The sequence below is a fragment of the Nematolebias whitei genome, chromosome 21 (assembly GCF_014905685.2).
Source record: "Nematolebias whitei isolate Nwh7 chromosome 21, NemWhi1, whole genome shotgun sequence".
NCBI lineage: Eukaryota > Metazoa > Chordata > Actinopteri > Cyprinodontiformes > Rivulidae > Nematolebias > Nematolebias whitei.
The window spans coordinates 5321354-5347929 of record NC_056518.1 but is presented as its reverse complement, the minus strand read 5'-3'; the positions used below and the strand labels follow the sequence as shown (position 1 = coordinate 5347929).

The window sequence follows — 26576 nt, the reverse complement described above, 5'->3', positions numbered from 1 at the left end:
TACTGATGATTATGGCATACAGCTCATGAAAACCCAAAATGCCTGTCCCAAAAAATTAGCATATTTCATCCCACCAATGAAAGACAAGTGTTTTTAATACAAAAAACGCCAACCTTCAAATAATCATGTTCAGTTATGCACTCAATACTTGGTCGGGAATCCTTTTGCATGAATGACTGCTTCAATGCGGCGTGGCATGGAGGCAATCAGCCTGTGGCACTGCTGAGGTGTTATGGAGGCCCAGGATGCTTCGATAGCGGCCTTAAGCTCATCCAGAGTGTTGGGTCTTGCGTCTCTCAACTTTCTCTTCACAATATCCCACAGGTTCTCTATGGGGTTCAGGTCAGGAGAGTTGGCAGGCCAATTGAGCACAGTAATACCATGGTCAGTAAACCATTTACCAGTGGTTTTGGCACTGTGAGCAGGTGCCAGGTCGTGCTGAAAAATGAAATCTTCATCTCCATAAAGCTTTTCAGCAGATGGAAGCATAAAGTGCTCCAAAATCTCCTGATAGCTAGCTGCATTGACCCTGCCCTTGATAAAACACAGTGGACCAACACCAGCAGCTGACATGGCACCCCAGACCATCACTGACTGTGGGTGCTTCACACTGGACTTCTGGCATTTTGGCATTTCCTTCTCCCCAGTCTTCCTCCAGACTCTGGCACCTTGATTTCCGAATGACATGCAAAATTTGCTTTCATCCGAAAAAAGTACTTTGGACCACTGAGCAACAGTCCAGTGCTGCTTCTCTGTAGCCCAGGTCAGGTGCTTCTGCTGCTGTTTCTGGTTCAAAAGTGGCTTGACCTGGGGAATGCAGCACCTATAGCCCATTTCCTGCACACGCCTGTGCACGGTGGCTCTGGATGTTTCTACTCCAGACTCAGTCCACTGCTTCCGCGGGTCTCCCAAGGTCTGGAATCGGCCCTTCTCCACGATCCTCCTCAGAGTCCGGTCACCTCTTCTCGTTGTGCAGCGTTTTCTGCCACACTTTTCCCTTCCCACAGACTTCTCACTGAGGTGCCTTGATACAGCACTCTGGGAACAGCCTATTCGTTCAGCAATTTCTTTCTGTGTCTTACCCTCTTGCTTGAGGGTGTCAATGATGGCCTTCTGGACAGCAGTCAGGTCGGCAGTCTTACCCATGATTGCGGTTTTGAGTAATGAACAAGGCTGGGAGTTTTTAAAAGCCTCAGGAATCTTTTGCAGGTGTTTAGAGTTACGTCGTTGATTCAGATGGTTAGGTTAATAGCTTGCTTAGAGAACCTTTTCATGATATGCTAATTTTTTTAGACAGGCATTTTGGGTTTTCATGAGCTGTATGCCATAATCATCAGTATTAAAACAATTAAAGACCTGAAATATTTCAGTTGGTGTGCAATGAATCTGAAATATATGAAAGTTTCATTTTTATCATTACATTATGGAAAATAATGACCTTTATCACAATATGCTAATTTTTTTAGAAGGACCTGTATGTATACACACACACACACACACAAAGACATATATATATCCTGCTATTAAACTTTAGCTCACCATTAAATCTCTGACGAACCAGATTCTACAAAAACATCTATATTTAGAATTTTATAGGTTTATTTTATGTTTTATAGGTTTTCTTCAGCATTTGATTTATTTGCACTCAATGTGTCCACTTTTATTCAATTAGATGTGTGGTTTTTGTTTCTTGTTCACTAAATATATATATTTTTTTATTTTTAGCTCTGCTTTAAAGTTCTTGTTTTGTGATTCGTACATTTGTGGGTTAAAATAAAGTTGAACTAAAGGCCGTCTCTCTTCTTTAAACATGTCTGAGGGAAATATTCCTGAGAGAGCCAATAATTTTGTGTCTTTTTATGATTTTCAGCTGAGTTAACAGCTAATCATTAAAGTGAAAACAGGCTTTAATGATAAAGCCGGCACAGTTTATTTTATTATTATTTTTTTAATCTTCAACGCTAAAAAAATTTATGACCAGCTCTGCTGGTCTCACCCGGGTCCTCTACCCCAGAGCCTCGGAACCAAAACCAAAAGCCTGTGTCATCTTCCCGGCTCTGAGCTCAGCTGGTGACTCGCAGAAGGCCGTTGCCAGACCCCGGCCTCACGTAATCATGAAGGCCAAACCTTGATCCCAGCAGACAAGCGGACCGGGATGGGTCTGGGACGGACGGTGAAAGCGATTTTTAAAAACATTTTATGTATAAAAAAAATAAAATAAAAAAAAACATTTTTTTTTTTAAATCACTTCAGCCATTTTTTTAAAAACATTTTATGTATAAATACAAATTTAAGTTTATTTAAAAATTGCTTCCACCTTCCATCCCAGACCCGCCCTGGTCCTCCTGACTGCCGGGATCAGGATTCAGCCTTCTTGATTACGCGAGGCTGGGGTCTGGCAACGGCCGTCGGCGAGTCACCAGCTTGGATGATCCTCTGCGCTGACCAGCAGAGCTGGAGCACGAGCCCCACGGAGGATCTTCCACGGTGACCAGTGGAGCTCGGATCCGAAAAGATGAAGCCTGGTTCCGAGGCTCCGGGGCAGAGGACCAGTGAGACCAGCAGAGCTCCATCCAGCTCGCTCTGAATTTTATCGTCGGTCACCATGCACAAAAAACACCAGCACATCAGCATTAGACCAAGGTGTTGTCATTAGTTCAATTGTAGTTCAAACAATGATACAGACATGGTACCGAGTGGTGGGACCCCCTGGCTGCAAGGTATCCAAACAGCTACTGGGGAAGAGCAACGAGATTATCCAATAAGCCAGAGCAGGTCAAACCCACATGGACACCTATCTTCTGATGCGGCCCTTGGTGAACGGACTTCTCTGCGCTTGAAATGGATTAGGAAAATCGGAACATGGAATGTGAATGGACTAAACACTGGCAAACTTGAAATTGTCAAAAGTGAAATGACTAGGCTGGACATCGATATCTTCGGAGTGAGTGAAGTGCATTGGCGAGGCAGTGGCTATATCAACTCTGGAAATCATATGTTCTATTATTCTGGCAATTTAAACATCAGCCGTCGAGGTGTTGGATTCATCCTGTCAAAACAGACTGCCAAGGCCCTCTAAGTTTATTATCCAATCAGTGATCGAGTGTTGGCCACACGATTCAGAGGCAAGGGTCGCAATATCACCGTCATCCAAGTCTATGCTCCGATCGGCGGTTCAGAGGCAGAGGAGATTGAACGTTGTTATACAGAGAATCAACGGGAAATAGACCTGACACCGAAAAAGGACAGAGTATGCATAATCGGAGACTTTAATTCAAAGGTGGGCTCAACGACAGAGACAGATATTGTCGGTAGCTATGGATTGGGAGAGAGAAATGAAGCTGGAGATCGCTTAGTCCAATTCTGCCAATAACAGGAGCTAAGAATTACAAACACTTGGTTCAAGCAGCCCAAACGGTGACTGTATACATGGGTGATGCCTGGTGATCGACACCGCAACCAGATCGATTACACCCTATGCCAGAAAAAATGGAGAACCTCTATCCTAGCAGCAAAGATGTACACAGGGGCAGATTGCAGGATTGATCACCAGCTCCTTGTAGCCAAAGTAAAGCTGAAGTTTTGTAACATCCAAAGACCGCATGCTGCTCCAAAGTTCCATGTTGACCAGATCCCTTCAGAATATGCCATAGAAATGAAGAACCGATTTGAGCTCCTTGCTGTAGATGAACTACCACCTAAAGAATTATGGGCAAATGTGAAATCAACCATCATCAAGATAGCCCAGGAGAACATTCGATACAAGAAGCCAACAAGATCGGCTAAATGGATTTCGGACCAGACCATCAGAATAGCTGAAAAACGCAGGAAGGCAAAAGCAGTAGGAAAACGAGAAGAGATCAGTAGACTGCAGAGTTCCAACGTGAAGCCAGGAAAGACAAAGAGAAATACTGGAATGGCCAGTGTGAGAAAATGGGAGAAGCGCAAAAGAAGGGCCACATGAGGGAGCTCTATGAACATGTGAGGAAGGCGAGGACACCATTTATGACACGACAAGTAATGATATGAGGATCAAATGGACAAAAACTGCATGACCAACAAGAAATCCGCGAGTGCTGGAGAGAATACACAGAAGGCCTATATGCAGCTGAATATCATATGGAACAAACCAAAGCCAGTGAGCTAGCAGAGCTGGAGCCAGACATCCTGGAGGAAGAAGTTAGCTGGGCAATGAAACAGTTAGCAAAAAAAAAAAGCCCCAGGAATCAATGGTATACCAGTGGAACTACTGATGCCAATACCAAAGACAGCACTCACATCACTGTGCCAAAGTATATGGATGATCAGACAGTGGCCAACTGAATGGAAGCGATCCGTTTTCATACCAATACTAAAGAAAGGAGACACGAAGAACTGTGCGAACTATAGAACGATCGCTTTGATCCCACATGCCAGTAAAATTCTTCTGAAGCTCATCCAAAATTGTCTAACTCAAACCAATGAAAGGGAATTGCCTAAGGCGCATGCTAGATTCCAAAAAGGAAGAAGTACTCGAGACCACATAGCAAACCTACAGTGGATTATGGAGAAAGCACGAGAATACCAAAAGAAGCTATACATCTGCTTCATGATTACTTGAAAGCCTTTGATGTCATTCAGCATGATAAACTATGGAAATGCTTCCAAGAAATTGACGTACCACCACATCTGACTGACCTCATCAAGGCATTATATCAAAATCAAGTACAGTAAGAACAACATATGGTGACACAGATTGGTTCAAGATTAGTAAAGGAACAAGAAGGATGCATTCTGTCACCCCTAAGCTTCAACCTCTATACTGAAATGATCATGCATAGGGCAGGACTGGATGAAATGAACAATGGTGTAAAAATTGGAGGAAAATACATCAGTAACCTCAGATATGCCGACGATACCACTCTAATCGCAGAAAGTAAGAAAAGCCTGGAACAATTGCTCATAAAAGTAAAGGACGAAAGCTAGAAAGCTGGCCTGCATCTGAATATTAAAAAAAACGAAGATCATGACCACAGCTGTAAATAAGAGCATCAGCGTTAAGATTAATGATGAAGAGATTGAAGTGGTGGATAAGTTTATATTCCACGGCTCCAACATAGACTGCAATGGCAACTGCACACCTGAAATCAAGCGTAGATTAGCATTGGGGCGTGATGCGATGATATCCATGAACAAAATTTGGATGAGCAGAGACATCAGCATCCAAACTAAATGTAGATTAGTCAAAATATGGAAGCGAAACATGGGCCACAAACAAATCAGACAGGAGAAAAAATGATGATTTTGAGCTATGGTGTTGGAGGAGACCCCTACGAATTTTGTGGACAGCACATATCAGCAATCTCGAAGTCCTGGAGCGAATCAAACCAAACCTCTCGTTAGAAGCCAGAATCACCAAACAGCGATTAGCCTACTTCGGCCACATGATGAAAAGCCGCTCCTTGGAGAAAGACATCATGCTCGAAATGGTTAGCGGACATAGAGGACAAGGCAGACCAAGAACTTGCTGGCTTGACACCATTAAACAGGATGCAAACCTGACATTTGCCACAAAAAAAAAAAAGCTGTATATAATAATCAAAGATGGAGAATGTTGATCCAATGAGTGACCGAGAATCGACCATGATTAAACGGATAGTAGTAGTAGCTGTCATTATTGTTTTTAAAATCTTTAAAATAGGTCCAACCGCTGCTCCGGTAAGATAAATTGCAAATAGCGGATCAATGTTTTGAAAAGTTTCTGAAAGATCCAGTGACTCAGCCACCGACCAATTAGTGACCAACAGTGTTCTGACGTCACGTTTTATTACCTACTCGGTCGGGTTAGAACCACAGAGCCAAGCGTCCTGAAATTAGGGGCAGGTTCTACGTACTGTTACTAATGAAAAAGCCTCGGAACTGGGCTGAGTCAGGTCTAGTCAGGCCGTACCATTACTAATGGAAAAAGGGCATTTGTGGCTTCAAACGTACAAACCGGATTCCAAAAAAGTTGGGACACTAAACAAATTGTGAATAAAAACTGAATGCAATGATCTAGAGAAGGCAAATGTCAATATTTTATTCGTAATATAACATAGATGACAGATCAAAAGTTTAATCTGAGTAAATGTAACATTTTAAAGGAAAAATATGTTGATTCAAAATTTCACAGTGTCAACAAATCCCAAAAAAGTAGGGACAAGTAGCAATAAGTGACTGGAAAAAGGAAATGGAGCATATAACGAAAAGCTGGAAAACCCATTAATACTAATTAGGTCAATTGACAACATGATTGGGTATAAAAAGAGCTTCTCAGAGTGTCAGTGTCTCTCAGAAGCCCAGATGGTAAGAGGATCACAAATTCCACCATTGTTGCGCAGAAAGACAGTGCAACAATACCAGAATGGTGTTACCCAGCATAAAATAGCAAAGACTTTTAAGTTATCATCATCAACCGTGCATAACATCATCAAAAGATTCAGAGAATCTAGAACAATCGCTGTGCGTAAGGGTCAAGGCCGTAAAACTCTACTGGATGCTCGTGATCTCCGGGCCCTTAAACGTCACTGCACGTCAAACAGGAATGCCACTGTAAAGGAAATAACAGAATGGGCTCAGGAATACTTCCAGAAAGCATTGTCAGTGAACGCAATCCACCGTGCCATCTGCCGTTGCCAGCTGAAACTCTACAGTGCAAAGAGGAAGCCATTTCTAAGCAAGCTCCACAAGCTCAGACATTTGCACTTGGCCAGGGGTCATTTAAAATGGAGTGTGACAAAATGGAAGACTGTTCTGTGGTCAGATGAGTCACGATTTGAAGTTCTTTATGGAACACTGGGACGCCATGTCATCTGGACCAGAGAGGACAAGGATAGCCCAAGTTGTTATCAAAGCTCCGTTCAGAAGCCTGCATCACTGATGGTATGGGGTTGCATGAGCACTTGTGGCATGGGCAGCTTGCATGTCTGGAAAGGCACCATTAATGCAGAGAACTATGTTCAGGCTCTAGAACAACATATGCTCCCATCTAGACGTCATCTCTTTCAGGGAAGACCCTGCATTTTTCAACACGATAATGCCAGACCACATTCTGCAGCAATCACAACATCATGGCTACGTAGGAGAAGGATCCGGGTACTGAAATGACCAGCCTGCAGTCCAGGTCTTTCACCTATAGAGAACATTTGGCGCATCATAAAGAGGAAGGTGCGACAAAGAAGGCCCAAGACGATTGAACAGTTAGAGGCCTGTATTAGACATGAATGGGAGAGCATTCCTATTTCTAAACTTGAGAAACTGGTCTCCTCTGTCCCCAAACGTCTGTTGAGTGTTGTAAGAACAAGGGGGGATGCCACACAGTGGTAAAAATGGACTTGTCCCTGTAGTGAACTAGGCCTCGACTTCAACCTGTCTCTGAAGACCTTCATGGGACAGGAACTGTTATTTCATTGATTTGAATCCAGAAATACAAATTAGCTCGTCCAGAGACTGTCTAATTGTATCCTGAATTAATCAATTGAAAGAACACTCTTCTTTTTATATTATCATTACTATTTTACAATATCTTGATAATCAAAAGTGTGTTTAGTTCATATCATTTCTAATGTTGAAAGTAAACCACTCATTTAAATTAACTGTGAAACAGTACTAATGATGTTTAAGCCTCATTTAAATTAGAAATCAAGTTAAATGTCTATTTACAAAGTAATTATGCATTTTGATCTTCTGTCTGAATGAGAAGTCAGTGATGTCGGTCGAAAGTCAGAGACAGTCAGAAAACAAGTTATTAGAACGAACTGTATTGTTGTTGTTAAACCTAGCAGACGATAAAAAGAAATGACTGGCATCTGCGTTTGTCTCACTTCGCCATAACATTTCTCTGTACTAAACGTTCCTAAACATTCTTGCACCCTCTCTTGACTTTTAATAACCTTCTGACATCACTAGAACCACCCCCTGTTGGTTGTTTCAACCAATCAGGAAGTACTAAGTGACCGGAAGTAAGGACTCGTTAAAAAGTCAACACTTCCTGGAACTATTCAGTCTTGGAAGAAGCAGTCTTCTCGACTCTTCAGTCTTTGAACTCAGTCTCTGATTATGTAGTCTTCCTGAGAGTTCCTAAGGAACTTTCAGATTTAATCAATAGCTGATGGATTTGACCGTGAGACGAGGGTCCGTCCATCTCAGCGGAGACACAGCGCCTTGCTGTGAACTCACCCGGGCGTAACGCCTGCAACTTCGAAGGAAGCTTGTTTGTTTGACAGAGTAAACCACACGACTTCTGACAATGACCAGCCGCTTTAACCGGAGACGCTGGAAAGGTAGCGTGCATAGGGACATCTATACCCGAGCTGATCCTCATCTGCCAAGGTAAAGAGACGTCACGAGTGTCGCGCACCGAGTGTACCGGGGGTTTGAGCTAGTGTTGAAAGAAGCGTGCTAATTCTGGTCAACAAACATACATCTTCCCTCCATCCATCTCCATCTTCCTCTAAATCTCTCCTCTTGTAAATCTTTCCGCCATTAAATCAATATAGATGCCTTAAGAAATGTTCTGTTGTCTTGTTAGTCAAGCGTGCCAAGTTTTTATTAATCAGAACCAGATCAGCGAATCAAGTGTACAATGTTTTGATGTTAAATTTTGACTCTGTTAAATAAATGACCGCATTTATTCTGATGAGTCAAAGAAAAATAACGTCTCATGTCACTGATTAAACAATCCATCTGTCATAACGCAGGGAACCCAGATTTGTACGAGACCAGAAAGGACAAAATACAATTTTAAAAAGATAAGTGTTTATTATATACAGTGAATTATTTACAAGTGGTCCTCTCCAAGGAAGATCCTGGGGAAAAGAGTTGGTTCAGAGGAGGTCCACTGGCAGGATTGTACGTACAGAATTAATGCTAGTTTTTCTCTTACAGATGGTAGCGTCGATGTTAAGCATGGGTGGACAGGTGAACTGGCGTAAGGCTGGAAGGAGAGGCACAGGGAGCAGGAACCAGAGACAACGGGGATTCCAGGACAGGACAGGACTTGAGGAAGCAGGATGACTGCGGGCACAAAAATAGAAGGTAAGTAACACTTTGTCAATCACAATGAACTACAGGCCAAAAGCAATAATACCAAAAAGGGTACAATGCTCCAGCGTCGAGTCACACTGGACTGCAGCCTTAAATAGTAGAGGATCCTCTTAGGTGGATGGATGACAGCTGATGGTAATCAGCGGCCATCTTGGAGAAGGAGCTGCAGGCAGTGGAACTCTTACAGTACCCCCCCACCAAGAGTCGCCCCCAGGCGACCTGAGGCGTTTCTCGGGGTGAGCACTGAAAAACTCCGTGATGAGACTCGGGTCCAGGTCCAGGATAAAAGACCGAGGAATCCACGACCTTTCTTCATGTCCATAACCCTCCCAGTCCACAAGGTATTGAAAACCTCGCCCACGGCGTCGTATGTCCAGAATGGTCCTGACGCTGAAGGCCGGATGATTGTCAATTAACCGGGCGGGTGGACGGAGGTCAGCTGGAGGGCACAAGGGATTCAATGAAACAGGTTTAATCTGAGAGACGTGTAAGGTTGGATGAATCTTCATGGAGCTGGGGAGCTGGAGGCGTACGGCAGAGGGATTTATGACCTTCATGATGGGGAAAGGACCGATGAACCAGGGTGCCAACTTCCTGGTCGTATCCTTTAGGTGGATGTCCCTGGTAGAAAGCCACACCTCTTGACCCACCTGGTAAGAAGGAGCTGGAGTACAGTGACGATCAGCAAACCTTTTATTTTGGGATGCCGTCCATATGAATGCCGTCTTAGCCTGATGCCAGACTCGTCGACAACGGCGAAAATGGTGCTGAACCGATGGGACGGAAACGTCAGACTCTTGGCTGGGGAACAAAGGAGGGATATAGCCAAGGGAGGCCTCGAAAGGGGACATACCTGTGGCCGAAGACGTATGGGTGTTGTGAGCATACTCCACCCACACCAGGTGCTGGCTCCAGCTCCAGGGTTTCTTTTGACGATGCAACGAAGAGTGGTCTCCAGTTCCTGATTGCAGCGCTCAGCCTGGCCATTAGATTGTGGATGGTACCCTGATGTGAGACTGGAGGATGCCCCTAAAGTCTTGCAGAAGGCTTGCCAGACTTGGGCAACGAATTGTGGACCACGATCCGAGACCACATCAGAGGGTATACCATGAATTCTGAAGACGTGCTGGATCAACAATTGGGCGGTCTCAAAAGCCGATGGCAGCTTAGGCAGGGGAACAAAATGAGCCGCTTTGGAAAACCAGTCGATGAAGGTTAAGATGGCGGTGTTTCCTTAGCTGGGGGGTAGACCCATGACAAAGTCCACCGAGATGTGAGACCAGGGACGGCTAGGAGTGGGTAGAGGTTGTAGCAGGCCGGCAGGAGGTTGATTACTGGTCTTATTGCATGCACAGGTGGGGCTGCTACGAACCCTTTCACATCTTCGGCGAGGGTGGACCATCAAAAATGTCTCCTTGTAAGAGAGAGCATGCGAGAAGTGCCAGGGTGACAGGAAAACTTGTGGGTGTGTATCCAATTCAGTACCTTAGCCCTCATGACAGAGGGGACGAAGAGGGTCCTGGTAGGTCCGGTACCAGGGTCAGGTTCATCCTTTTGAGCCTCTCGTACTTTCTTTTCAATGTCCCATGTGAGGACCCCCACAACACAAGCCGAGGGGATGATGCTCTCGTCAATCTCCGGACTGTCTGGGGATGAAAACTGTCGGGAGAGTGCATCAGGTTTAACATTCTTAGAACCAGGTCTGAAGGTTAGAATGTAGTTGAAGCGGTTAAAAAACAAAGACCAGCGTGCTTGTCTGGGAGTCAGTCTCTTTGCGTCCCGGAGGTATGTAAGATTCTTATGGTCAGTCCAAATAAGAAAAGGGGTTATCGTGCCTTCCAGCCAGTGACGCCACTCTTCTAACGCAAATTTAACGGCCAGAAGTTCTCAATTTCCCACATCATAGTTCTTCTCTGCGGGGGACAAACGTTTAGAGAAGAACACACAAGGATGGACCTTATTATCTTCAGGAGACCTTTGAGAAAGGACGGCTCCCACTCCTGAGTCCGAGACATCAACCTCCAAGATAAACTGATGCTTGGGATCGGGGTGACACAAAACTGGTGGCGAGGAAAATAGTTCTTTCAATTTGTTGAAAGCGGCGTTAGTCTCAGGGTTCCTCTTAAAAGTCCTGTTGGTTGAAGTAAGCTGAGTGAGAGGAGAAGCGATTTGGCTGTAGTCCCTGATAAAACGTCTATAGAAGTTGGCAAAACCTAGGAAACGCTGAAGCTGTTTCCTAGTCTCGGGCACTGGCCATTCTACCACAGCCTTAGTCTTTTCTGGGTCAGTTCTATAACAACCCCCTTCAAATATGAAACCCAAAAAAGACACAGAGGAGGTGTGGAACTCACATTTCTCCCCTTTGACAAACAGTTGGTTCTCGTAAAGTCTCTGGAGTACGGTTCTAAACCTTCTTATGTGTTCATCATTATCTCTCGAGTAAATAAGGATGTCATCCAAGTACACAAAGACGAAGTCACCGATGAAATCTCTGAGCACGTCGTTAACCAGAGCTTGAAAAACGGCAGGGGCGTTGGTCAAGCCGAACAGCATGACTAAATACTCAAAATGTCCAAGTGGAGTTCTAAAAGCAGTCTTCCACTCAACACCCTCTTTAATTCGAACTAAGTGGTATGCATTTCTGAGATCCAATTTGGTAAAAATAGTGGCAGAATGTAACTGTTCGTGAATGGAGTCGATGAGAGGGAGAGGGTACTTATTTTTAACAGTAATATTATTGAGACCTCGGTAATCAATACATGGACGGAGGGTTCCATCCTTGTTGGAAACAAAAAAAGAAACCTGCTCCCATAGGAGAGGTAGAAGGGTGAATGATGCCAGAAGCAAGGGACTCCTCAATATATTTCCTCATGGACTCTCTTTCAGGTCCGGAGAGGTTGTACAACCGACTGGAAGGTAAAGGAGACCCAGGAAGCAGGTCGACTGCACAATCATAGGGGCGATGAGGAGGAAGTGAGAGAGCTCGTTGTTTACTGAACACTGGGGCAATGTCGTGATAAACGGGGGGGAATTACAGAAATATCAGTCACCTCGTGAGGAGTACTTTCTGGGGTATGATTGGTGATGGCAGAGCGTAAACAATGTTTCAAACTGTCATTTTTCCATCTTTCAATTCTTCCCAGCTTCCAATTGAAATGTGGGTTATGTTTTTGGAGCCATGGGTAACCCAAAATTAACTGAGTGTCAGGAGATTCGAATATGAAAAAAATCTATTAACTCATGATGATTGCCAGAAGTTATCAGATGTAATTGAGTTGTTTTACAATGGGTCTGTGTCAAGGTCTTGCCTGTAACACCAGTAATGGGAATGGAAGGAATCTCTAGGGTGGGCAAGGACAGTTTCTTGACAAGATTAAAACTGATTAGATTTTGTTCTGCACCAGAATCAATAAGAGCGGACACAGGGAGGCGATCGTGATTTATTTGAATAATTGTAGGAAGCATTAATCTACGTGTGGGAGAGAATGCTGAAGTGCCCACCAATAACTCTCTCTTTACTGGCAGGCGTTCTCTTTTCCCCGAAAAGGATAGTTCAATAAGAAATGGCCGGACCTGCCACAGTATATACATAGTCTTGAGTCCATGCATCTCTGTCTCTCTTCGGGAGTTAAATGAGTTCGTCCAATCTGCATTGGTTCAGACTCTGGCAGAATGGGTAACTTTTTGACAGGAGATGTAGGCGAGTGAAGTGGGCCGGAAACGAGCTGATCTTGGTTATTGTAGTTCGTAGGAGAGTGTTTAGCGGTGCGGCGCTCACCTGGTGACGTAAAACCGGAAGTGGAGTGATTATGGGTAGTGTAGTCCCGCTCACTCCTACGTTCCCGGAAGCGTTCGTCAATGGAGATTGCTAACTCTATTAGCTCATCAAACCCCTCCGGCTCATCTCTTGTGGTGATTTGGTCTTTGATGGGGTCAGAAAGAGAATTCAGGAAGGTACCTTGTAGCGCAGTGTCGTTCCATCCTGTTTGGGCGGCGATGATGCGGAAGTCGAGAGCGTACTCCGCCACTGGATGCCGGTTCTGACGTAAACCAAGGAGTCATTTTACGGCGTTGGGCTTCTGCAGAGGACGGTCAAAAATACGGCGAAACTCTTTTAACAAGGTATCAAAAGATAAAAAATCCAAGTCATGAAATTGAAAAAAGGAATTTATCCACCGGAGTGCATCACCCTTCAGCTGGTTGGTAAAATAAGTGATTTTAGTGATGTCTGTGGAGTATAATTGGGGTGCTCCCTTGAAGGCGAGCTTAATTTGCAGAAGAAAACCTCCACACATACTAGGGTCTCCGGAGAAATATTCTGAGGGTTTTGTGATTACCTGTTGGGTAGTGGTAAGGTCTTTGAGTTCCGTTCTGGGAGAATTGGACTCGGGAGGAGTTGTAGGAGCTGAAGGAGAAGAAGAAGGCGAGAGTTGCTGATTTAGAGAAAAAACCATACCTCCCAATTCTCTCATGTTGGTCTGAACTTCATGTTGTTGTTTTAAAACTTGTCGAAGAATCAGTTCGAGTTGGTCGATACGTTCCATCTGGGAAGAAGAGGTAGCTTGTTCAGTTCTGGTCTCGTTCTGGGCCTGTTTTGGCTGGAGCATTTTTGTCATAACGCGGGGAACCCAGATTTGTACGAGACCAGAAAGGACAAAATACGATTATAAAAAGATAAGTGTTTATTATATACAGTGAATTATTTACAAGTGGTCCTCTCCAAGGAAGATCCTGGGGAAAAGAGTTTGTTCAGAGAAGGTCCACTGGCAGGATTGTACGTACAGAATTAATGCTAGTTTTTCTCTTACAGATGGTAGCGTCGATGTTAAGCATGGGTGGACAGGTGAATTGGCGTATGGCTGGAAGGCGAGGCACAGGGAGCAGGAACCAGAGACAACAGGGATTCCAGGACAGGACAGGACTCGAGGAAGCAGGATGACTGCGGGCACAAAAATAGAAGGTAAGTAACACTTTGTCAATCACAATGAACTACAGGCCAAAAGCAATAATACCAAAAAGGGTACAATGCTCCAGCGTCGAGTCACACTGGACTGCAGCCTTAAATAGTAGAGGATCCTCTTAGGTGGATGGATGATAGCTGGTGGTAATCAGCGGCCAACTTGGAGAAGGAGCTGCAGGCAGTGAAACTCTTACACCATCAGTTATCTCGTCACATGGCATTAATTTAACTCGAAAAAGAAAGAACCCGTTGTAAATAATTAATTAGTAGTGAAGGTACAGCAAAGCTGTCCGTTGACATACTACATCCCAACTTTTTGGGATTTGTTGACGCCATGAAATTTGGAAACAACAGATTTTTCCCTTAAAATGATACATTCGCTCAGTTTAAACTTTTGATCTGTGATTTGTGTTCTATTCTGAATAAAATATTAGATGTTGGCACCTCCACATCATTGCATTCAGTTTTTATTCACAATTTGTTTAGTGTCCCAACTTTTTTGGAATCCGGTTTGTAGGTTCATGACAAAAACCAATGCAGACATGTTCCTGTTTTTAGTATTTCACATCGCGTTACAGTGTAGCTGTTTTGTTTCTTTTTTTAATATAATTTTTTTCAATTTATATGCTTTCTTTTATGATTGTCTACTGTTATCATTCTTTGTTATAAACAGGTCTCTCTTGTAAATGAGACTAACCTGCCCTGTACAAGGTTGAATGAAAAAGCAGCAAATGAGGAGCTGTGCTTGTATTCAGTGAGGGAGGAGGGGCCGTGTGAAGTTGGTGGCGCAAACGGGCAGAAAAAGAAGAACTACACGTCTTTTCAAGTCTTACAGTAAGAGGTAGCGCAACATTAATAAAGTAGTGGCTTATTATATTGCTAAAGACACGGTCCTTAGCGGCTAATAAGACGGCTAACTTTAGCCGTCTTGTTCCACAGTTGAGACTGGGACCGTGTCTTTAGCGATATGACATGCTGCTGATTTATTAACGTCGTGTTACCTCTCACTTTTCCTCTCATAAGGCACAGAGCGGCTAAATTCATTCATTCATTCAACCTGTATGTGAATGTGAATGTTTCTGTAAAGTGCCCTGAGACAACTTTGTTGTGATTTGGCGCAATATAAATAAACTGAATTGAACCTTTATTTAAACAGATAAGTCACACTGAGCCTCGAAGACTCATTTACAAGTGAAACCTGTTTGGACAGACAAAAAAGTGGAGAAAAACAACACGTAGGGTTTGGAGACTAAAAAAATTCCTAACGCTTTTAACTTCTGAAGGTCAACAGCGTGATAATGAAAAAAAATCTTGCACACTAGCACATAATGACGCCGACATTACGGGGGGGGGGGGGACGCAAGGGCGGTGAGTAGTCAGAGACAACACACAGAGTCACTGCAGAGTCCAGATAAAATTACTCAGTTCAAATAGTTCCCTCTGGAGAGATCTGTACACGCTCGGGGGGGGGGGGGGGGGGGGGGGGACGAACAAAGACTAAATCCAAAGATTCCTGAAATGATGACAGAATGTTTATTCAGCTGGGCCCCTCTGAAAAGTCCATGGATATTCCTCGGAAGGATGGGAGGGAGGGGCTGAGCATCAGGTTTACAAAACTTTCCAGACGAGTGAGATACATCTACCTCGAGTCTGTGTCTGTCCACTTGGTTCCAAAACGTCCAAATTAAATGACCATACCAATGGAACATGCCTGAGAATAATCCCCGAGACCTGATCCATTCTGCCAAAAGTCTGGGTGCTTGAGACACGAACCAAGCCATCATATAAGGCCTGATCAGGTCCAGAATTGCTGCCGACTACTTCCTTGTTTGTTGACAGACCAGGAACCAATCAAATCCAAAATGTTATCAATTGTTTTAAGGGACCAACTGGCCAAATCCAAGTCCATAGTTATAATCGGCTTGCCTAAAGATGGCCTTTTAAGTCCAGTCAGGGAGCCGAATTCAGATAAAAATGGCTTTGACACATGGTTTGTCTCAGGGAAGGAGGCTGAAATCTGTCTGAGCTGCAGCTTCACACATGTGGAGCAGCGAACTCTGCCAGAAGCCATAGAAATAGCAACAACTGATGTAACAGCACTATAAGTGGAGTATGAAGATACTCCACTTATACTGTTTTAAATTGTGAAAAAAAAAATTTGTGACAACCTTTTGTTGGTACTTGTTTTTGGCATTGTCTACAGAAAACATTTTTCTGTTGCTCATCTGACAATTTAAATCCAAACCATTTCCAAATAACAGCCATTGTTTTTCTTTTTGCTCAGCAGTTCATCAATATCCTGTCAGTGTTCAATTGCTGCTAAACTCCTGTCCGCCTGGAGAAGCAGGAAGCAAGAGGGAGCATGCGAGTGATGGGGGGGTGTGAGGGAGAAGGAGGGGCCGTGTGCAGATGAGCATAGACAGGAGAAAAAGAACTACAGGTACACAGATTTTCAAGTCTCATAATACTCTATGGTTGCGATCGAGTCATTTTAACCATCATCAATTGAAAAGCTTGCAATACACTGAGTATATTCAATATACTGCCCAGCCCTACTTTGGATCGAAGCTAATGATTACATCTTTTGAGCCCTTAGTTTGTATGTTTATGGCTGCGTTTAGCAAATGTGAGACAAACATACCGGTGTGGGTGCTCTCCATAGTGGTTTCTGACTGTTCTGTGCAGGAGACATCAGCTTCTGTTCGGGGAATATAGAAAAGCTCTTCACTGCCATGAGGTTTGTAAGGAAGCAGTACAGGAGCTGTAGAAAAAAAAGATGTTTTATAAACCCACTTTTATTGGCACACATTAAGATGAAAGAAAACAATTACCTTCTAGTTTTTTTTCATATTAAAAAAATAAAACTGATAAACACATACATGCACACACAGGATTCCAAAAGCGTTCAATACAATATTGCTAAACATCTGGCTGGTATTTTAGCTCCTCTTGTTGGAAACACACTTCATCACATAAAGAACTCCATTGATTTTGCTAACAAAGTTCAACATTTGAAACTAACCCCAGGAGAAACCCTTGTATCTTATGATGTGACTTCTATTTTCAATTGCATACCCATCTCTGAAGCAGTAGAAACCGTCAGAAAACAACTTCTACAAGACAATGACTTAATCAATAGGACCAACTTCACCCCAGACCAGATCTGCACCGTTAGATCTCTGCCTCTCCACCACTTATTTTAAGTTCAATGACCGTTTTTACAGACAGAAACACGGCTGTGCCATGGGATCTCCAGTGTCACCCATTGTTGCCAATCTCTACATGGAGGAAGTGGAACAGAGAGCCCTAAACTCCTTTGAGGGAACAACACCAAGCTATTGATTCAGATATGTGGATGATACCTGGGTCAAAATCCAAGCCAAGGAAATAGAAATGTTCACCAGGCACATCAACTCGGTCGATAACAACATCAAGTTCAACAGAGAGGATGCAAACGACAACAAGCTGCCTTTTTTGGACTGTTTGATTCAGATGGAAAGAGAGGACAGCCTCAACATTGAAGTTTACAGAAAACCAACCCACACAGACCAGTATCTTCTGTTTGACTCCCATCATCCACTGGAACACAAACTCTCTGTCATCAGAACTTTACAGCATCGGGCCGAACGCATCCCCACAAAGACAGAAGGGAAGGAAAAGAAACAGAAACACATCCAAGAAGCTTTCCAAACATGTGGATATCCTAACTGGGCTTTTGTCAAATCAGTGAGGAAATCTACAAAACACACTAATAAACAGAAAAAGGAGAACTACAGACGTAAAAACATTGTCATCCCTTATGTTGCTGGAGTATCAGAGAAATTCAGAAGGATTTTCAACAAGCACAACATCCCAGTACATTTCAAACCCAGCAGGACTATCACACAAGGCTGGGTTAACCATGGACCCATGATCTCTAAGGGGCCCAGGGCAGTGAGGGCACAAGCAAAATATCTGGTTATCTCCTGCTTTACTTGGAGCCCTGCACTGAAAAAAACTGCTGCGCTTCCGCTGCATTTGGGCCGCCCCGCCTCCTCCTAGCGCAGCTGTTGCAGCTGCTTTTTTTTTTTTTCAATCGGATCCTCAACTGTGCGACCTGTCAATCAACTCAGAAGGCGTGTCAGTAACTGACCAATCGACAACCTCAATTTGTCCCAAAGATAAACCTTCGATTACCTGCTGACAAGCTCATCATGTTTTTTTTCTTGAGAAACATTGTTTTAATTAAAACTATAAGTTTGTATCTGTTGTGAGATGATTTTAGCAGGTTTGCAGATTTTTAATCTACTTAATGAAGAATAGTATGACTTAAAATCGTTCATTAAACAGGAAGGAGGGCTTATTATCCCTCCTCTAATTTCAGTGAATGTGGTACTTTGCTATAAGTACGACTATATTTATGGCATCAGATAAAGTTGAGCTTCAATTATCCACATAAAGTAAAATGGCATCAGCATGAAAAGAAGGAATGTTAAGTATGAGATTAATCCAGTTTCTGATGTCTGACCAAACACTTTGTATTGACATTTTAAAAAAATTGCTCGAGGGATTCATCTTCTGATTTACAAAAACACAAATCAACATCAAATTTAAATCTTCTTTGCAGAAACATGGCTACAGGATATATCTTATTTATTATTTTAAAATGATTCTCCTTCACTTTAGGAGATTTAGGCCATTTGACAAATTTAGAATGAGCAGAAGTCATTATGGTTTTATGATTTATACTGGGAGGTTTCTTGAAGGAATCTTTGTTATAAACAATAAATCCTTTGTCGCAAACATTCATTGATAATTGTACTGCATTTGAAGTCAACTAAGTTACAGGCATTTAATTTTAATTTAGGCATCAAATCCTCACCTTTGAATATATAATATTTTTAATTCATTGAATCAGCTGTTGGTCAGGCTACTTCTTGTTGTGCCATTAACTCTAAAATAGTTATTGAATCAAGTGTATACTTCCATCCATCTGCGGGGGTAGCAGCCTAAGTAGGGAGGCCCAGACTTCCCTCTCCCCAGCCACTTGGGCCAGCTCCTCCAGGGGAATCCCAAGGCATTCCAAGTGTTTGCTTTCAGGTAAAACTAGATGTTAAACAACCATTAAAATACACCAGAATGCAGGAAATGGCATCTACTTTATTCAAAAACTTAATTCGGTCTTGATGATTTGTGGAGTTTTATATATAAAAATACACTTGATAGTTCGAATTTTAAGTACATCTACTGTATATTGTGGTAATTTATTCTGTATTTTGCCAGATTATGGTGATACTGGGATCGTGATGATGGGGCCCTTGCAGATTGTTGCCCAGGGTACAGTGAAGTGTTAATCTGGCCAAGCTCTCAGACAGAGGCTGGTCCACCCTAATGACAAAACACTCATACACAAACAAAGTGGTGTAGTATATGCGGTCCAGTGCAGGGAGGACTGTCTAGACCTCTACATTGGGGAAACTAAACAGCCTCTTCACAGACGCATGGCTCAACACAGGAGAGCCAGCTCTTCAGGACAAAACTCAGTTGTTCACCTCCACCTCACAGATAAGGGACACTCTTTTGAGGACCAAAATGTGCACATTTTGGACCGAGAACACAGATGGTTTGAGAGGGGGGTGAAGGAAGCAATTTATGTAAAAAGAGAAAAAATGTCTCTTAACAGAGGAGGAGGCCTCAGATTTCCACTTTCAAAAACATACAATGCAACTTTAAGACTGATTCCCAGCCAGTTTTCACACCTGATGGGAACAGAGGGGCCTCATCTGTGAATTAGAGTAACAAAGACCTTAATAAACCCCTACTGTTATGGTGTTTAGGTGTGAATTGCCAATCTACATATGTGTGTGTCTTATCTCACTCAGCCTTATAACCTGAAACCCTCACTCACTGCTCTTTGAATTGAGAAAGCTCCTCGGATGAGGAGCGAAACGTCTTCTGTTACAAATAAAGTCCAGTTGTTTTTGTTTTGAACGCTTTTTGAATTCATCATGTCCTGGATGACTGAGAATCTTCACCAGCATATGCAAACACAGGCAAAACATTATCACCCTCCGTCTTAGAATTCAGTTTATGTAAGTAGATTCCAGTAAAAGCTGACCTGATGTTTCAGCAGTTGGACTTCCTGGTACTGCTTCAGTTTTATGCTGTGATATGGACTGTGTGGATACTGCTGTCACCTGTCTTACAGGTTTAAACAGATTGAAGGTGTCAGATCTTTCAGGTGCCTGCTGTCTTACAGGTTCTCTGCTGTCACAGCACTCTGGTGCACTGGATGAACCAACGCCTTCATCTGGGCTGCTGGCAGCTGAAGATGAGTCTTTGGGAATAACAAAGAGTTGCTGAGGCAGCCCTGAAGCCACATCACATGGAATAGAGTGGGCAGTGGATGAAGGGGTGTGATCGGTCACTTTTGGGGACAATTTGAGATGGAGGTGTGAGATGTAATCTGGCCTTGCAGTGGATCCAAAACATGCAGCCTGACTTGGTTTATGATCAACACCCAAAACAGAGCTGGGACAAATGCAGAACTCCTCATAGGAACTGAAGAGCTGTGCACGGTCATGTCTGATAGTTGCTGGTACATCTGTTTGATCTAAACCTTGTTTGAGTGGGGGAAACTCTTCATATTGACCCCCCAGAGTGTCCTGCCTCCACAGTTTTTTTAAAGCTGACTGAGACATCACACTTTGACGTCTGTTATAGAAACCCTTACTTGCTTCATAAACAGATGGTTCTCCATTTGTTGGCTGTGGTACAGCAACCGCTTCACCTTCGTGCAGATGAGGTGGAACTGGCTGGTCAGTAATAATGGGTCTGCCTGTTCCTATGGAGAGCTCTGATAGGTACAGTGGGTGTGGGGCTGGGCTGAGGGGAGGGGCAGGGGTGGTGGAAGGTGAGGAGGAAGTAGAGCGCCTGCGAGTGGATATAGTGATGGACGTAAAAGTCTGACATTGTTTTCTAGAGAGGTTTACACCTTCTCTGGCAGCAATCTCACACACCCGGGCTTCTAAATGTGTGTGAGGGATGCACTTTAAATGTGTGTTAGACTCTGGGTGCTCCATACTGAGGCAGTGCAGCATGTCCTCATCACTGAGAGTGGAAAATGTCTTCCCTGAAGGAGGATTGAGCTCTTTATTGACTTGAAGACTGAAAGATGCACTGCTCTCTGTATCTGTACTCCCTTGGCTCTACAAGGAGAAAAAACAGCTTTGTCAGTAGACTTGAAAAAGCTATATATTTGTTTTATCCTGAATGGCAATTAAAAAACAAAAAGATCCATTTAACACTTAAAATTAACTTAGAACATCTCATTTTGTAACACTGCAACACACCAGTTACCTTTATAATAAGATTTACACTGTCCAGAGAGGGTGGGCTAACATCAAAATGATAAATATAAAAACATTTAAACTTTCACAAAATTGAACATAAACTCATAAAAAAAAATCTATTTTACAATGGTTTGTATAACTTGTTTTGTCACTTGTAATGACAATGAGGTCTTTTTGAGAGGTTACCTTAATGTTTTTTTTTAACAGCAGCTCCTTCTTGATCTCTTCAATGCACTTTCGATCTTCTATATTCAGCTCCTGTAGTTCACACTGCTGTCCCAATATATATAACTTGATCCACTCTGAAAACACCATGTTTAAGATTAGTCTGAAACACCAAAAACATTAGCTCTTAATGATTCATGGAGTGAACAGTCCAAACCAAAGGTCTGTCACTTCTGAGCTGAACAATGGTGTGTAAGATAGAAGCTGTGGCTCCTGGTGAAAAAAATGAATAGAAAATCATTGTGATAAGTCTCCCATAAGATAGAATGAGGATGATATGAGGATGATGTTTCAAATAAAGGTCTAGCATTCCTTTAAGAATTAAAGCTGCAAGCAGCATTGAAGGCCCTCGCAGCAAAGCGCCACGCTGGCCTTACGGCTACCCCGGGAGCTCCAGCTACTAATCCTTGTGGCGACCGCATGAACTCTAGCTACGCCTCCCAGTCGCAATCGTGAATGCTCTCGTGCCATTTAGAAGTGCTCACTGATCATGCACCCAAAATCTTGTGCAGAGCAGAAGATGTATCACTGAGATTTAGATATTGGAATAATCTAGGGGGCGCACTTGAGTCAAATGTTAAAGAATATACCAATGATGACTCACAAATTATCTGGTTCAGATTGGATGATGTATCACTGAGATATAACTGTTGGAATAATCTAGGGGGCGCACTTTGGGTGGGTGTGGCTGAGTGGTTAACGTACCATACCAATTTATTTATATAGCACTTAAAACGGCAACAAGGCCAACCAAAGTGCTGTACAAAAGAAACAAACATGCACAGCAGACAGGAAAACATAAAATAGAAATACAGATATAAATAGCAGCAGAAGCTAACTAAAATGGCCAACAGAGTAGAGAACAGACAGGACCAAAACAAATCACACCGTGTTAAAGGCAAGAGAATAGAAGTGGGTCTTCAAGCGAGACTTAAAGACTGAGAGTGTGGGAGCCTGCCGGACACTCAGTGGCAACTCATTCCACAGTCGTGGACTTGCGACAGAGAAAGCCCTGTCACCTCTGAGCTTACGACGGGTTTCTGGGACTGAGAGAAGCATCTGGTCTGCTGACCTCAGAGAGCGCGGTGGGACATATGGCTGCAGAAGATCAGTGAGATAGGATGGGGCGGAACTGTTCAGTGATTTAAAAATATACATGAGAATTTTGAAATGGATCCGAAGGTGAATGGGTAGCCAGTGCAGGGAGGCCAAAACTGGCGTGATGTGCTCTCTATAGCCTGTACCAGTTAAAAATCGGGCTGCAGCATTTTGGACCAGTTGTAGACGAGCAATGGAGGACTGACTGATTCCAAACAGAAGTGAATTGCAGTAATCAAGCCTAGATGTTATGAAGGCGTGGATCACTGTCTCAAGGTTCTTTTTGGAGAGTATAGGCTTCAGCTTAGACAGCCGTCTCAGCTGAAAAAAACAGGATTTGACCATCATGTTTACGTGACTGTTGAGTTTTAAGGACGGGTCCATTATCACCCCCAGATTAGTGACCTTTTGTTTCTCTAGCGGGGCTAGAGAGAAAAGGTCAATGTCATGGTTCATGAGTGAGCCACTGGGATGGAACAGCACGACCTCAGACTTCTTCTCATTGAAGCTTAAGAAGTTTAAAGCCATCCAGTCCCGGATGTCAGCCAGGCAATCAAGAAGAGGCTGAATAGAGCGTGTGCCTCTGTGCCTCAGGGGGAAGTAAATTTGGCAAACATCGGCGTAGAAATGAAAGGGTATGTCGTGTTTGCGGAAGATAGCACCTAGTGGCAGCAGGTATAAAGAAAAGAGAAGGGGACCGAGGATGGACCCCTGCGGTACCCCCCACTGGAGCGCTGTCGATGCCAAACTAAAATCTTTGATATTGACACAGAAGGTTCTGTCAGAGAGGTAGGACCCAAACCATTTAAGGGCTGACCCTGTGATGCCCACCCACTGCTCCAGTCTAGAAATGAGGATGTTGTGGTCGATGGAGTCAAAAGCAGATGTAAGGTCCAATAGGACAAGCAGCACCGAATCACCTGCGTCTGTGGATATGAAAATGTCATTAAAAACCTTCAGTAGAGCAGTTTCAGTGCAATGGAGAGATTTGAAGCCAGATTGGAATAACTCAAGGATAGCGTGATCCCCCAAAAACTGTTTCAACTGAGACTCCACAATTTTTTCCAGTAGTTTAGAGGTGAATGGGAGTCTGGAGACAGGCCGGAAGTTGGACATGACTGAGGGGTCAAGGTTAGGTTTTTTTCAGGAGGGGCTGGACAGCAGCATGTTTAAAAGTCTTTGGCACCACACCTGAGGATAAACTGCTATTCAGAATACCGAGGATAAAAGGACCCAGGGTAGGAAAAACTTCCTTTAGCAGTCGAGGGGGGACCACATCAAAGGGGGAACCAGATGGCTTCATGCTGCACATTACCTGCTCCAGAGAAAACAGAGAGATGGGCTCAAAGTGGTCAAACACAGCCACGCACTGAGATGGGATGGACAGATCATGAGCTGGTGGAGAAATGAGTGCCCGGGTGTTTGCCAATTTTCTAAAAAGAAATGGAGGAAGTTTTCACACAGCTCAGTTGAGGCTTCCAGAGGTGAAGGCTCACTGAGGTGTAGAACTGAGTTCAGGGTGGAGAAAAGAACTCGGGGGTTGTGGGAGTTGGAGACAATTAAATCAGAGAAGAATTTACATTTGGCAGCTTTAACGGCTTTCTGATAGTGACGCCAACTCTCCCTTAACATTTGAAAAGACACCTGGAGCCTGTCCTTCCTCCACCTTCGTTCAGCTCTGCGACACTGCTGCCTAACGGCTCGCGTGACGTCATTCAGCCAAGGCTCTGATTTAAGTTTTGTTTTTCTGGTTTTAAGGGGAGCAACACGGTCCAGATCATCTAAACAGGCAGAGTTGAACTGAGAGGTTAGCTCCTCAGTGGTAAGAGACACCGAGAGCTGTTCGATCCTCTCAGAGTTAAAACCTTCATTAAAACGAGCAGCAGTGAAACGGTTAATGGAACGCGTACATGCAGGAACGCACGTCTTAGCAGTATGACAAGGGGGGGTGAAGTCAAACAATACAGGCATGTGATCTGAAAAAACATTGTCACCGATTTTCAAATTAGAAACAGAGACATCGCGTGTTAAAACGAGGTCCAGCGTGTGACCATGTTCTTGGGTGGGACCGTTTACCTGCTGAGTTAAATTAAAAGAGTCCAATAAATCTAGAAAGTCCTTCACTAAGGGCTTCTCCTGACAACACACATGCAAATTAAAGTCACCAATAAGCAAAAAGTAAGTGTATCTTTGTGTGACATCAGCCAAAAAGTCAGAGAATTCATTTATGAAGTCCTTAGAACGAGGTGGGCGGTAGACGAGCGCGCACAGAACCGTAGGAGAGAGTCCGAGTTCAAAGGCGCTCAGCTCAAAGCTGGCGCGGGACACCGGGATGGACAACTGTTTACAGGCCAAGTTTGCTTTAAAAACTGTTAATAATCCCCGCGCTGACCTGAAGGCCACGGGGCATTGAAACACAGACAGTCCGGGGGTAATAATTCCGCCAAGGCACTGGACTCACCATCAGAAATCCAAGATTCTGTGACGAACAGAAAATCCAACTCCTCATCATTAAAAAAGTCATTGAGGATAAACGTCTTGTTGGAAACAGACCTTGCGTTGATTAAACACATCCTGATATTGTCCAACACAGGCACAGCCGTGGATGGAGACGCGCGCGCCAGCGGGCGCAGGTTATGAAGAACAGCTCCTCCTGGTCTGCTGGTGCGACGCACAGGTAAACAACTCCAGGTGTTTCCATGGACTGAGCGCGCGGGCAGCTGGCCAGCAGCCGGGCCCCGGGAGCACCACGGGTCAGAGAGGAGGTGATCAGATCCAGAGCAAGTCCTGATAGAATAATCCACACTTTGCCTCAGTTTCACCAAAATCCCTGCACGCTTCCCACGACGTCTGCGACGTTTCCTCCATGGAGAAAGGCCAGGGTCACGCAGAAGGAACGCAGGAATCTCAGATAGGACCGGTGGGGGAGAGTGCTGACCGCTGTTCAAAAACTCCACGGGAATTTCAGCAAATGTACGGAGCTCCAAAAGTGCCCGACGATCATACTGAAAATATGACTCGGCACACTGCACAAACCATTGTAAAAATAACAAAAATAAAATACAAGCAGAGAGCGAGAGACGGGCAGCCCTACACACCGGCGCCATCTTGGTTAGAGCAGTCGTCCTCCAATGCAAGAGTTGCGGGTTCGAACCCCACAGCAGTCACATGCCGAAGTGTCCCTGGGCAAGACACTGAACCCCTCATTGCCTCCGATGTGTGTCCCATCGGTGTATGAATGTGATAAATCACTGATTAGTCTCTTTAGAATTATTTGTTCAATTAGCTTTGTAGAGATCTAGTAGAGTGTTCTATGAATGGGTAAATGAGGACACAGATTGTAGTGTAAAGCGCTTTGAGTATCTCAATAAGATAGAAAGGCAGTATATAAGTACAGTCCATTTACCATTTACCATTTACTTGAGTGAAATGTTAAATAGCAAAACTAATGTGTCTAGAAGTGCTCACTGATCATGCACAAAAAATCTGGTCCAGATCGGATGATGTATCAGGGAGCTATAGCTGATTGAGTAATGTAGGGGGCACACTGGAGTCAACTAACAAAGTCCATGCTCAATACTCCAGGTATACAATCCAACATATTTCAGTCAGGTCATCTGGACAATTTCTTTTTTTGTGCTGAAACATTTTGCCTTTGATCAAGAAGGCTTCATCAGTCAAGGAAACAAACCAGTTTCACTTTAGAGTAAGCTGTTGGGGGAAGAATCAGTTTTGTTGTGCGTTTCCTTCACTGATGAAGCCTTCCGGATCGAAGGCGAAACATTTCAGAGCAAAAAAAGAAACTGTCCAGATGATCCGACTGAAAAATGTTGGACTGGAGTCAACTCTTGATTTAATCCTATTTGCTTCTTTAGAGGTTAACAATGGTAATTTATATC

At 43.7% G+C, this 26576-nt stretch overlaps 1 protein-coding gene across 1 annotated transcript in view; it reads right to left on the bottom strand.

The window, feature by feature from the left end:
* alms1 (ALMS1 centrosome and basal body associated protein) overlaps positions 1-26576 on the bottom strand; it is a 109441-nt gene that overhangs the window by 45697 nt on the left and 37168 nt on the right. Inside the window, exons 2-4 of the mRNA XM_037694656.1 lie at positions 21541-21656; positions 20121-21210; positions 16665-16784 (exon numbers count right to left, since the gene is read on the bottom strand). Of these exons, the coding sequence (XP_037550584.1) occupies positions 16665-16784; positions 20121-21210; positions 21541-21656 (1326 nt within the window). The remainder of the gene's footprint in view (positions 1-16664; positions 16785-20120; positions 21211-21540; positions 21657-26576) is intronic.